The following is a 14,070-nucleotide window of genomic DNA, read 5'->3' as shown; positions in this document are numbered from 1 at the left end:
CACGAAAACATAAATGTTTAAACTACATAGGTTTACTCTCATAACATTATACATTTATATACATATTTATTATTTTTACTATATTGACCTTTCAGCCATGCCTGGCTAACAATACAGAAGTTACAATGACGCGGCTCACGTGCACTCATGTTACCGTACAATATAAAACTGACCTTTGGTCTGTACAACGTAGCTTGTCTTGGCTGTGTTTTAGTAGACTAGTATTTTCTTTACACAGTCACATTTCTATTATTATACATCATATATGTATAAAGATTATTGCTATTTTGAAATAAGTTCTTAAACATATTTTTCTTAAAACATAGAACAGTAAATAAAGAAGTAAAGCAAACAATTATCTCTTCTAGTTATGACCTTTGTATTCAGTTGCTGCTTGACATAAGTTGCTAAGCCTTTAAAAAATTTGGAGGATATGAAACAAAATAAATTTTTTTAGGTTTTATATTTTAATAACTTAAAAAAAAAATTACTACATTAATACCATAGACTTTTACTATAATTTATCAAGCTTGATAACTAAGATGAATTTATTCTAAAAAAACATGAAATTTTGAGCAGACTAAAGACACCCTACTTCCTTGGAAAAAAACAACAACTGTGTCCAGGCCCATTAAAATTGCTGAGAAAGCCACTAGGGGGACATTCTGAGCTTCCAATTGGTTATTCAAGTCATATATAGAAGTAAGTATATATATAAAGGAGGTGGGTGGGGTGCCACTGTGTTTGATTTATTACATGAGCAATATCTTAGCAAATTGAAAAGAAACGAGGCTCTTATTTTATATTCTAGCTTGTCAATATCGTTAATTTGAGTTTCAAACTCATACGAAACTACAGACTTAATATTTTGACTTCATAAACATCTAATTTGAACCAGTGCTGCATCCAACATACCACATGACACACACAAAAATCAATGTTTATTTGCATTTTTTTAATATTCAATTTTAAATTAAGAAATTGAGTAATACATAGTATTAAAATTTGAATTATAATCTACAGTTTGATACCAAAGTTATTGACATAAATTCGTGAAATAGTAGTTCAATAAAATTTTGATTGAGAGTCAACAAATGAGATGACATGACCTTTCACCCGTGACCATCTTGGAAGGGTTAAAAAAAATTATGTTTTTACTTACTGTAAATATATTACTTTTTTAGAATGACAAACATTTGTTTAGTAGCAAAGTTAAATAATTCCATTATGCAAACCACAGCAAACTAAGTCAATGAGGGGGCAAAAAAAAAAATAGCATATTTTTGTAGTTATACTTGTATTAGGTCAAAAGACATTATTGTTTTCAAATATTTATAAAAAAAATATTACATTATTATCCAATTACCACCATGTTACGTCTAACCTAACTTTAGCCAATAATTTATGACTGAATTTATTTTCTAAGTGCAATCCAGTTCACTATTTTAAGCAAGATGGTTTCTTGTAAAAATAACCTTTTTAACAAGTTTAGAGAAAGTTAACAATTGTTTGTATTTATCTAAAACTATATGCAAGCTCATCCCGTTTTTGGATTTTTTAAGCACTGGCCTATCTAATTACAAAATCTAAGTTATAAGGCCTAATAAATTGTTTGCATTCTGCAATATGCTTGAACTTGCGGCAAATTTAATAACAACTTATATACTTTCTTTAACATGTTGATTGCCAACTACAAGTATACTCATAGGGTGTACCAGATTTGCCAATTACATGAATACTTGTAGAAAAGATTACACTATTGTACAGTAAACCGAAAATGCTGGCTTTCCAGATAATATAACAACCAATCTGCTGGGAGTTTGGGGAACATAAGTCTATGTAATAATCATGATCGAATTTGTGCCACTGAACTTAGTGTGCAAACACGATACCTCCATAAAGCTCACTTCAACGCAACTAATACTAGAGAAGAGATGGTTACAACATGAAAATAAATGATTCTAACTAAAATAGGCTTAATTCTACGTGATCCGTGGCATTGTTCATCAGGTCTGAATCAATAACAAATTTATGATCAATAAACATTTTCAAATTTTATGATTTTATTCTTTCAATGGTTCACGAACTAACAATTTCTTACATCATAACCAAATGACAAAAAATGATGTCCAGCAAATGAGTATAAATGTCTTTGTCTTCTTGTTTATCTGTCCATTATTGAGGCACATGGTACTCCTTGAAGCATTTATCTATACAGAGGGCTGGTTTTTCAGGGCAGACATCCCAAATGTGGCTGGTTGATCGTCTCCTACCAGCCTTAGTGCAGACACGACATGGTTTATTTGGCTTCTCTTTCTTTCCCATTGGTAGCAACACGTGAGGTAGTGAAACAATTCAACTATTGGCAATGGAATTGGGGGTGCACGCTGACCCTGGCCTTGAAAATTCTTCATGGTATTACCTATAAGATGAATCGTTACATGTTCACGACAATTAAACAGTTTCATTTGTTGCCCTCTACTTTCATTGTACAGGATGTGGCTATTCAGAATAAATATCTTGGTGATGTGAAGGGTAATCTTCTTGTAATATCATATTGCCTTACATAGAGCTGAGTAATACGACAACATTTGGTCAGATCGGTCTATCCCGGACATGCCATTGTTGTTATAATTGCTTACTATACTGAGTTTCTTCGAAACTATCTCCACTCTATGCATGTTGCTTATTGTGAGCATTTCCCATTTGTCCTTCCATTTACAAACTACCACCAAGTCTGACCACTTCCATTCGTGTTCACTCTTCTTCAACTTTTTCTGGACTACATCCTTTGGATTCTCTTCACAGTCAAACCGGAGTGTTCCACATATGTAGGTTGATCACTCAGTCAGTTTTTTCACCAAACTCACAGAATTGTAATAATCATCCATGTACACAACATGACCTTTGTTCAGGTAATCAGCCAACAGATCAAGTACAAGAGCCAGCATCATAATCAAGGCCATTTCCAGAGTATATGTAAATGTTCAGCACCAGACCTCAAGATTTGCATACTTCATAGAGTTTAATTTAATATTTATGTTTTGATATACTGTCAAAACAAGAGCCTGCCATGCCAAAGTATGATGGACTCGTTGATGCCCAAATCCTTTCTTGGATGGTAAATATGGATCATTTCATTACTGAAATCCAGAAAGAATTTGTGCATCAACAAGTTCATGATACTTTGGATCCAGGAGAGGTTCGTAATGTTGTACTGTTTTAGTAGCTTTTTTCGTTGTTGTAATGATTAGTGTCTTAATTAACTGACTTGTGAACTACTACTAAGTGTTAAGTAAGAATTATAAAACGTCCAATAAGGTAAGCGGAAGCCATGCCTAGACACCAGATCTGTAAATCTTCATCTGGAACCCAAACATTGTAATCATGTGTAGACCTTTCATTCACTTTTAACCAACTTGGAGTCACCCAAACCCGAGGTTGACAATTGTCTGCAAAATGCCAAAAATGTAAGAGCATTTGGAAGTAGTCTCAACTCGTAAAACCACTGAAAAATGATGTCTTGTACAGAATATAAGTACTCTAGTAGTGCTCCAAGGTAGGAAGGTTATTTTGGACCATTGTGAATCAACAAGGCAAGAAACTTTATAATTTCTGTTGTACCCTTGTGTCCTTCCAGTATTTTAGACATGGTTCTCTTGGCAATGGTCGCAGTTTGTTCATTTCAGCTGTCACGTATTGATTTGTTTCTGTGGCCACGACATCTACAGATACATACATCTTTTCTGTCCGAAGTATTATTCAATAGTTTGCTACTTTTCTTTAGTGTTGTTATACCGTCATTACTATATCATTAAAATCTCATCTTTCTACCTTGTGTAACGTTTTCTTCATGCGTTGTATTCCTTTCAAATTATACTGCAGTAGTTTGCCACAAACAGAGGCTTTTTCTGAGCCGGAAACAAGCGTATTTGCTTGAAAGGTCACCAAGAAAATTAAAAAATTTAGTCACCTTTAAAATCTTTAGGTGTATCTCCAAAATTCTAATTTCTTTATTTTATCACCTTTACATTTTTCCCATGATTTCCAAGAAATATGCTCTCCATATTTGGACTGCCTCTATTCATGACCTTGCCCTCTAGTTAATAGACAAGCACCTGCTGAGAAACATGGCTGTGTGCAAGATACATGGTTATATGAACAAAGAGTTACATTTTCACCAAACTTTGTTAGATCCAAAGATGAATCCAGAAAAGTGGAAATAAAGAAGTGGCTACATAACCTAAAAACAAAACAAACCACGAAGGAATTTTCTTTAGGTAAAAACAGTGTTGCGTTCAAGGAACACATTATCCGCCGATTGTATCAAAGTGATTTTAAAGGGTGACATTTGCAAATACAAAATTTTCTAAAGGGGCACTTCCATAGTTTTCTAGCTCCCCCCCCCTCAAACCAAGAGAGGGGAAGAAGTAATTGGAGACCATAAGATAAAAAGGTATTTTAGGCTACTATTGGAAGAAGAAGAAGGGAAAAAAAACAAAAATTGACACTTGTACATCATTTACTGGAGTGCAAACTAACATACAACAGTAAAAATAGTCCAACATTTATTATCTAATTTTATGTTCATTATTACATAATTATGTTCCTTACCAACACATGAACTTTTGCAAACATACAATAAAGATATATCAGAGGCAGAGTTCGACATTGAGGCCTCAACAGAAAAATTACTTATGTTTTATAGATTATAAATTTAGTTTATAAATCTTTAGGGCTCGTGCCAAAACAGAACAATGTTTAGGTAAATGACGCCGAGTTGCCCGTTATCCTAATTCCTCACAATATAAAGTATAAATGTTACATTGCCAGTGGAACCACAAAGTCAGTTAGTGAAAAACCACAGAAAACGAATCAGAAGTCCGATATCGTAGAAACTAGTTTCGACACATTCGTGCGGCCTCTTTAGTCTCGCATTGTCTTCTGGCAGGAAAAAAAAACTGGTTAACAAATGCCTACGTGATCCCTGACCTTGGAATTCCCTTAAGGACATGGGAGGTCAGGAAGTTGTGTTTAAAGTGATCTTGGGAGGTGTTGTAATTAGGCAGGCTTTTGATTAAACAACGTTCGATGATTCTTCTCTTTACGTAGTTATCTGTTTTGTATAAAATTCTTGTTGATTTCCAATCAATCTGATGGCCAGAATCTCTCGTATGAAGAAAAATGGCATTGTTTTGGTTTCCATATTTTAAGTCTTCTTTTTCTATGTTCAGAAACTCTCGTGGTGTCAACACTTCTTCCAATTTCAACTACATTACCTTTCTCACAGGATTGGCGCGGTATAATATAAACACCTTGTTTTGTTTTTTTATCTTCCGGTGTTTTTCTGTTTGAAGTTAGGTTATTTTTAATGGTGTTCAGATATTTGTATATTATTCTAAAGCTAGTCTTCCTTAACATTTTCTCAAGGGGTTCAATGTTAGTGTTGTAGCCAACATAAGGACTTAATAATCAGACTTCTGACAGTTTGTTCCGTTTACTGTGGGTTTTTCACTAATTGCTATACACGATATTGTGTTCTTCTATCACTATTAACCACAAAGTCATACTAAATACTTAACTATATAGAAACTAAATATCTAATTACCAAATAAAAATGTATTTTAACGCCTACCTGGCAACCTTCACAAAATTCACCACGCTCCCATCCACAGTCACTTCCACAGCGTCCATAAAATGGAGGGTAACCACACAATAATATATACCTGGAAGAGATTTTAAATTTAGTTGATTATTTATACATAATCACCTTTATTCAATATGTGATTATAAATAACAAGTTTTTAATTAAACGAAGACAAGCGTTTAGATCTTATAGCAGTTTCAGATCCACTTACATGATCACACCAAGACTCCACAAATCACAACGCTTGTCATACGTAGTAGCCTCACCAGTAAAAGCCTCAACTACTTCTGGTGCCATGAACTCAGCTGAGCCAACAGGAGTCAGAAGCTCTGGTGTGCTGACTGGAGTAGTACCGCCATAGATGATCCCACTGCTTAAATCAAAATCGCAGATCTTGACTGGACAAACCTGAAACAGGTTAAAAATCTCATGTAAAAATAGCCATTACATTAATTATGGGTATTAATTGGATCATTATTATTAGGTTTTTAATATAAAGCAACAGAATAATAATAAAAATATATTTAAATACAGGCACAGTAATAGTTTTAAAAAAAAATAATATATATATATATATATATATATATATATTTTGGTTACAAAAAACTACACAAGTAAGGAGAATTTGTTTGTTTATTTTTGAATTTCACGCAAAGCTACATGAGGGCTATCTGTGCTAGCCGTCCCTAATTTAGCAGTGTAAGACTAGAGGGAAGACAGCTAGTCATCACCACCCACCGCCAACTCTTGGGCTACTTTTTTACCAATGAATAGTGGGATTGACCATCACATTATAACACCCCTACGGCTGAAAGGGCTAGCATGTTTGGTGGAACGGGGATTCGAACCCGTGACCTGTAGATTGTGAGTCGAGCACCCTAACCACCTGGCCATGCCGGGCCTAAGTAAGGAGAAAACAAACTATATTGCATCTAACTATACCTGGTCTTCACTGGCACATAAAATGTTCTCCGGCTTCAGATCCCTGTGTGCTATACCTACAAATGGAACCAATGACACTGGTTGATTTGAAAAATATCACTGCAAGAAACACTACTTTTTAAATAAAAATGAACTAAAGCAATCATTATTCAATATTTATCAGTTGTACAATTTTTTAAGAAAGGGTTATTAATAATGAAAAACTATATATTCTCATAACTTCGTATTATTAATTCTATATTAACCGAATAGATTTACACCTATCATGAGGCTTTTCACCACCGAAATAATATGTGCCATTCAGAATATCACCTGAAGCCACTATCACATTTAGATTCAATAACAGTTATATTAACTTCAGCTTCTTTACAATTGTCTTGTATTTAACTACATATAACACAAATTTCTATAATTTAAACTCTACCTTTTTTATGTAAGAACTTTAAAGCTTCTGCTATATTCCTGATTATCATACTGGCTTCCTGCTCTGTAAAATGGACCCGTTTCTCAATGTGAGCTAAAAGTGGACCTAAGTAAGATATGAATAAAAAGTTAAAAGTGGACCTAAGTAAGATATAAATAAAAAGTTCTTTGACAAGGAGACAAAAAGTAGCTTTAAATTATTTCTCTTGAATTCTAAGTGGAACAAGTGAATAACCATGAACTTTGATACTTTAATTACACGATTAGTACAGCAAGTTCGGGATTTACTTGGTCCTGTAAAATAAAGTCTTTCTTAATACTTTAATTACACGGTTAGTACAGCAAGTTCGGGATTTACTTGGTCCTGTAAAATCAAGTCTTTCTTAATACTTTAATTACACGGTTAGTACAGCAAGTTCGGGATTTACTTGGTCCTGTAAAATCAAGTCTTTCTTAAAACACAGGAACACAATGGTTCAATTATTTTCAAATCATTACACAAACTGTAAAGTTCTTATATGATGTTTTTAATCCAATTAGATTTTTGCCGTACCATCTGTAACGTCCCACTAAACAACTATAGATGAACGGCTGACATATGCTACCGTATATCTCAAATGTTGTGTTAATCCGAGATCTTACCATCAGTGCCATTTAATGAGCTTTCACTGGTCATTAGATACCGTTTGGCAAATTATATAAAATTTTACACATAAAGATGCCATGCTTTAAAGGACAGGGAATCTGTGATAGAACATGAAATAAGTATTTTTTTGCATCCTGTAAGAAATATCCTATTATTTCTTTAATGTTAGTTTTATTAACAATATTGGTTAAAATGTTTAATAGATATATCCATGACAGGGCAATATTGGTTGAAATGTTTAATAGATATATCCATGACGGGGCACTGCTTGCTGAAAGGCTTCTAAAAATCGCACTGGGCACATTAAAATATACAAATGTGTGCCCAATTTGGGTAAACAAATCTATGAAAGGATTGTTGTAATAATTATAATTTCCAACCAGTAATAAATGGGAGTGTATTCTGAATTTTAATCAAGGTTTTGTATTTTCACGTCATGAATTGATTATCTTGTAGCCCAAAACCATTGCAAGTGCAGGGTTTCATTTATTTATGTTGTATATTAACTTGTAGATCATGCGATTAGGATTTGAATCTAGAATAAACATACAAAAGGTTAATTCTATTTATAGGCCACTACCATATTCAATAGGTAACCTAGAAGGGGGGGGGGGGACTATATAAATTGAAACATCATTTATATCTTTCTTATTAGTACAAGTAATCAAAATTTTATGCATGCCGCTTTTCAACCTAACTAAACCTGTACAATAACTTAACGAACATAAATCAGCTAAAGAAAAATGGCTATTAGGTCTAAATCTATATTAACATCAGTAACAATAAATAGCAAGAAAACACGAGTCCTAATATCAATTAGGAGGCCCTCTTTTATGTCCAGACAATATCATTCAAGGCTTTAAAGTTGGTTATCTAAGCTGAACTGTGCTTTGATCTATCAATTTATGCAATACAAGTAACAGATTTAGGTTTACACCTAAAATAAATTGTGAGAGTTATTAAGAATTCCATAAGACAAAAGTTAAATAAGTTATATTTACAAGCACCAGGCCTTACTAAACAATTTCTACATTATATTGTTTACACATCTCTCCAGTTTTTTTACATCATGTAAAAACTTAAGCCATTCAATTAGCATTAATGGTGCTGCCACTTGTTTCTTTTAATATAGATTGTAACGGTGTCCTAATGTATATTGCGTAAAAATTTAAACTTAACGAACATAAATCGGCTAAAGAAAAATGGCTATTAATTGGAACAATGTTAAGTTGATTAAATATTTGAATAATAAATACACACCAAAAAAATAACAATCATTAGAAATATGTAAGGAACTTGGTTTTAAATAGAGATTCAGGTCCATAGGTTACAGATATTTTTCTTTGGAAATATATATATATTACAAGAAAAATAAATAGACAGTAGCACCATTTGCGCTAATTGATTTGTCAAAGTTTTTCACATTATGCAAACAATAGGTAAGATAAATAATACAATAAGGATTCCAATGCTATGTCCTTTCTGATAATGGCAAGTCTGTGACCCACTGAAACATGTAAAAGTCGCTAGGTAAGGCTTGGTGCCTTCAACCCTACCGAGACGGGTCTTCCTATGGTCACGGGTCAAAGGCCATGTCATCACTTTTGTGGACTTACATTCAAAATTTTATTGAACTACCATTTTATGAATGTATATCAATAAGTTTGGTATCAAATTGTGTATTACACTTCATATTTTGGTATTATACACAAGTTAATTTCTTAATTTAAAAGCAAATATTAAAAAAAAAACACCTAAATATTGATTTTTGCGTGTCATGTGGTATGTTGAATGCAGCATTGGTTCAGATTAGATGTTTAAGATGTCCAAGTACAAAATATATAGTTTCTTACAAATTAGGAACTCATATTACCGATATTGACAAGCTAGAATATAAAATAAGAACCTCCTATCTTTTCTATTTGCCGAGATATTGCTACATTTAGTGAATCAAACACATTGGCCCTGCCCACCTCTTCCCGTTTTTTTTAGAAACACTTGTTTACATACACCTATTTCTGTCTGTGGCGTGTGAATAATCAATCAAAAGCTCAGAATGTTCTCCGAGCCTTTGTAAAGTATTTATATGAGAAATCCTTTCTTTTCATGGTAGATTTTAACAGGTAATGCAAGACATTATTGTGGTTTCGTGTTATAATGTGTAGTAAGTCTAGAATGAAAAAAAGTGTAACTTATACCTATTTCCTATTTTTCTAATGATGGTTATGAGGTCGGTAGAATCAACCAAACCCATACAAAGATACAATAAGGAAAATAAATTAAGTAAAGTTTTTTGTAAAAAAAACAAAACGTTTGATAATTATCTGGAGGATATTAGGAGGTTATGGAGATTTTGAATGTGAAATCTGATGTATAAAAATATTTTAAATCTTAAAATCAAAATTACTTTGCATGTTGGATAGTCAGTATTCGAAAATAAAAAAAGTTGCATGAGCAAATAATTAATTAAAAAATCTGATACTTCGTGCATGAATGCCTCGTAATGTTTACCGATAATCTGCAAAATTTGGTGAAAATACATGTACACTTTAAAAAGTTACAGTATAACTGCTTTATGGTTACTTTCGGAAATGTGGCCTGTGTAGAATTTACCCACCTGTATCAGAAGGGTTAAGTGTCCTTTCTGATAACCGTGAGTCTGTGACCCACTGAAACGTGTAGAAGCTGTTATGTAAGGCGTAGTGCATTTAAATGTCCTTTTTGATAACGGCGAGTCTTTGACCCACTGAGACATGTAAAAGTTGTTAGGTAAGGCCTGGTATCTTTAAATGTACTTTCTGATAACGGTTAGTCTGACACACTGAAATGTGTAGAAGTTGTTACGCAAGGCCTGGTGCCTTTAAATGTTCTTTCTGATAACGGCAAGTTTGTGACCCACTGAAACATGTAGAAGTTGTTAGGTAAGGCCTGGTATCTTTAAATGTCCTTTCTGATAACGAAGAGTTTGTGACCCACCAAAACATGTAGAAGTTGGTACATAAGACCTGGTGCCTTTAAAGCACTGTGTAAACTTTAACATTGTCTTACTGAATTTTTAATAAGTATTTTACACAATAGTTGTCCAATTTGATTTTAACTTTTAAATCATAACATGTATACAAGTGGCCTGAAGTTTATATTTACACTCAAATTCATCTAGTTCAAAATACAGAACTATCTAGATTTGGTTTGTTATGAATTTCTCGCAAAGCTACACGAGGGCTTTCTGCGCTAGCCGTCCCTAATTTAGCAGTGTAAGACTAGAGGGAAGGCAGCTAGTCATCACCACCCACTGCCAACTCTTGGGCTACCCTTTAACCAACGAATAGTGGGATTGACCATTACATTATATAAAGAGGAAAATAAAATTTATCAATAAGTTGACTTTAAAATGGGTAGGAGCCTTTTACTACACTCGTACATCTTTTTCAACACTTTAAAGTTTTGATGACCATGCTCAAGTGGTTCTTAACAATGTTAATTTTCATCCTATATAATAAATATTTCTAACTTACTATACATTGTTAGCTTAATATTTGGACTTAGGACAAACCTAAATATCCTAATTGGGCTGATCCTTGCGAGATATTATTGGAATTACAGTCAAAAATTAAAATAACAACAAGAGTAATCAAATAATAAATCAGTGCATTCTGTTCATTGTAGGTTTTTGTTTTTATACTCTCGATTAGAACAGTATAATAAAACCACATTAATTACTGGGTTAATTTTCAATACATATCTAGTTCGTTAGCTTTCTTTCTTCAGAAGTTACTGATAAGTCTTATTTGATTGTACATTAGTGTAAAAAGACCTTCCCAGCATGGGAACGTTATTAATCCTATGTACACTGATGGGGGTCAAAGTGGACACGCTACGAACATGGTACGTATTTAATGTCGGAATTAACTATTCATTTATATGGCTCGTTTAGCAATGGTAGATGAAATATACAGAGATACTGAAAAAACTGTAGATATGTATTTCAGCGGTTCTAGAGGTTATGCAAATGAACTGTACAATGAACAAAAGTATCTTTATTGTTCATATGAACATCACTTAGCATTCCGACTTGTTAGACTGACATCAATTCACAGATATCTTAAGTACAAACACTTCTGTAACACTTAATTTTAAATAGGCATATTATATAGATATTTGTGATAAGTTTGTAATTATAGTCAACATTCCTTCTCTGACACCAGGCACAATCGATTAAGGTGTATCAAGGAACCTAAAGAATACATTTGGATCCAAAAACCCTCTAACTGATAAAAAAGTTTTTTTTTTGTCATTTCAACACAAAGAATCCACAATCTCTTCTGGTGAAAATGAGTTTGTTTTTCTATTAAAGACAGAAAATGCACAAGTATGATGTTGTTACAATTAGGTTTTAACACAAAACAGCTCAAAAGACATCTTTTGGAAATATCCTACACGAAGAAAAAAGAAATCTGTACATAGTAAATTTGCCAACACTATGATAAACAAGAGATTCAAAGACTTGATGTAGTACTTAAAACTTTCGTGTATTGGAAAGCTTGTTTTATTTTCTACATGTATACAGCATAGAGTATATAGAATGTATGCTTACCTCCACAAACTTTTTCGAAAACCAAATAAAACCTGTAAAATTAAGAATAGAAATTGGAATACAAGAAATTACGGCACACTGTTCAATAACACATAAAATATGAGTGTTTAAAAAAAAAAAAAAGATATAAATTTAACTACACCTGAATTGTGTGATTTATCACAAAAATACCCAATACATTTGAAATATGCTAATTTTCGCTTCTTAGGAAACAGAAAAAAAAAAAAAAAGTCTTATAATAATTGGGAATTTATGTTACATATGAAATATTTCCTAAAACAATATAAATGTTTCATACCTCATGGCAGACAGACAGACTTCAATATGTACTTGATATTATTGTAAGTAAGGATTTATCTTTGTACTTTTTTTATCACTAGCATACAGTCTATCAGATAAAATTCACCTAATATGCATAGACCTACTTGGAATAATCTCCTAATATTGTATCCTAACTAATTCTAAACTTCACTAGATCTTCATCCACATAAACAGCATGTTTGAAGACCTTGAAAAGGTTAGATTGACTTACTTGTCCTCTTCCTCAAAAAATTCAATAAGTTGGATAATGTTCTTATGCCCTTGGCAGTGGTGGAATGTTTCAATTTCTCGGAACACACGTGCCCGACTGTGGTTAGGTTCTTTTTCAATAATCTAAAATATAAAAACATACGAAAATTTTAAATTTCTAAAATAGAACAATTTTTTTTCAAAAAAAACAACAACCTTGTTCGAAAACAATTATTAATGTTAACTGTATTACAACAGATAACCAACTGCCCTGTTTAAGCACTGAAGCTACCACTTTAAGCCTAAGTAAATGACTTACAGATACAGCAACACTAGTGTCGTACGTTTCTTCACGTACTTCTAACATCTGTTCTTCGTAAACCCACTGTAACAAGGAATAAATTTTACCTTCACAGCATATTCGATCCCTGTGTAGAGATTAACACATGTTTTGACGGAGGCATATGCTCCCTCTCCAAGTATTTCTTCTGTCAGTCTGTACAAATCTAGAAAGAAGCTTTGAATCAAAAAACTGCGTGTCTTACAGTAGTATACATGAATTAATCAATGTATTTTTTACCCTGTGAGAAGGATATTTATGGAATTTTTATTATACAAACAAGACACTTGAGTTTACTATACAATGTAGAACATATAATCAAATTTTTTTTTTTACCTTTCATGGGAACATTTACCAGGCAAAAAAAAACTATTAAAGTGTCACCAAAATAACTGTTACATTATAATAGACAGCAAATAGCATACCCTAAATTCATTGCAAAAACACTTTGAAATCATGACTCCTGAAGTCAAAGTATAATTAAACTAAGTAAAGCCTACACAAAATTTGCCACGATTATGCCGAATCGAAAAAATACCCGTCAATGTCAAATGATGGGTCTATATACCTTCAAAGGTGCTGGCTGCCAAACTGGGCTCTTTTCTCTTCTTTTTCCTTCTTTTCTTCCGCTCTCCTTGCTGCATGGGAATGGGTTCAGGCTTGCTGGTGGCATTGCCGTTCTTGGATGTAGTATCTTAAAGTAACATAGAAACCATCAGATAAACACACAACTGAAATTTGTACGTACTTATAATTTCCTAGGAGTCGTAGCATTATTTTCACATTTATTATTTTTCTGATAAAGTCTCTGTACACAATTATCAGCATCATTACCTTAAAAATCAGATTACAAACATATGCATGTAATCTAGTTTCAGTCTTATTTTTATCTCTCTTAAATGCTACTATAGGTTTCATATGCAAAAAATCATTTTATATGCAAGCTAAAAAATTAAAAAAAAAAAGGG

At 32.8% G+C, this 14,070-nt stretch overlaps 1 protein-coding gene across 1 annotated transcript in view; it reads right to left on the bottom strand.

Moving 5' to 3' along the window:
- Positions 1 to 14,070, bottom strand: part of LOC106474914 (MAP kinase-interacting serine/threonine-protein kinase 1-like) — a 27,161-nt gene that overhangs the window by 2,983 nt on the left and 10,108 nt on the right. The window contains exons 2-10 of the mRNA XM_013935613.2: positions 13,671 to 13,796; positions 13,171 to 13,268; positions 12,785 to 12,906; positions 12,253 to 12,284; positions 7,014 to 7,118; positions 6,590 to 6,645; positions 5,859 to 6,055; positions 5,636 to 5,726; positions 3,420 to 3,508 (exon numbers count right to left, since the gene is read on the bottom strand). Coding sequence (XP_013791067.1) covers positions 3,420 to 3,508; positions 5,636 to 5,726; positions 5,859 to 6,055; positions 6,590 to 6,645; positions 7,014 to 7,118; positions 12,253 to 12,284; positions 12,785 to 12,906; positions 13,171 to 13,268; positions 13,671 to 13,796 — 916 coding nt within the window. The remainder of the gene's footprint in view (positions 1 to 3,419; positions 3,509 to 5,635; positions 5,727 to 5,858; positions 6,056 to 6,589; positions 6,646 to 7,013; positions 7,119 to 12,252; positions 12,285 to 12,784; positions 12,907 to 13,170; positions 13,269 to 13,670; positions 13,797 to 14,070) is intronic.

This window comes from Limulus polyphemus, unplaced genomic scaffold (assembly GCF_000517525.1).
Source record: "Limulus polyphemus unplaced genomic scaffold, Limulus_polyphemus-2.1.2 Scaffold7849, whole genome shotgun sequence".
Lineage (NCBI taxonomy): Eukaryota > Metazoa > Arthropoda > Merostomata > Xiphosura > Limulidae > Limulus > Limulus polyphemus.
This window is presented reverse-complemented; position numbering and strand designations above follow the sequence as displayed.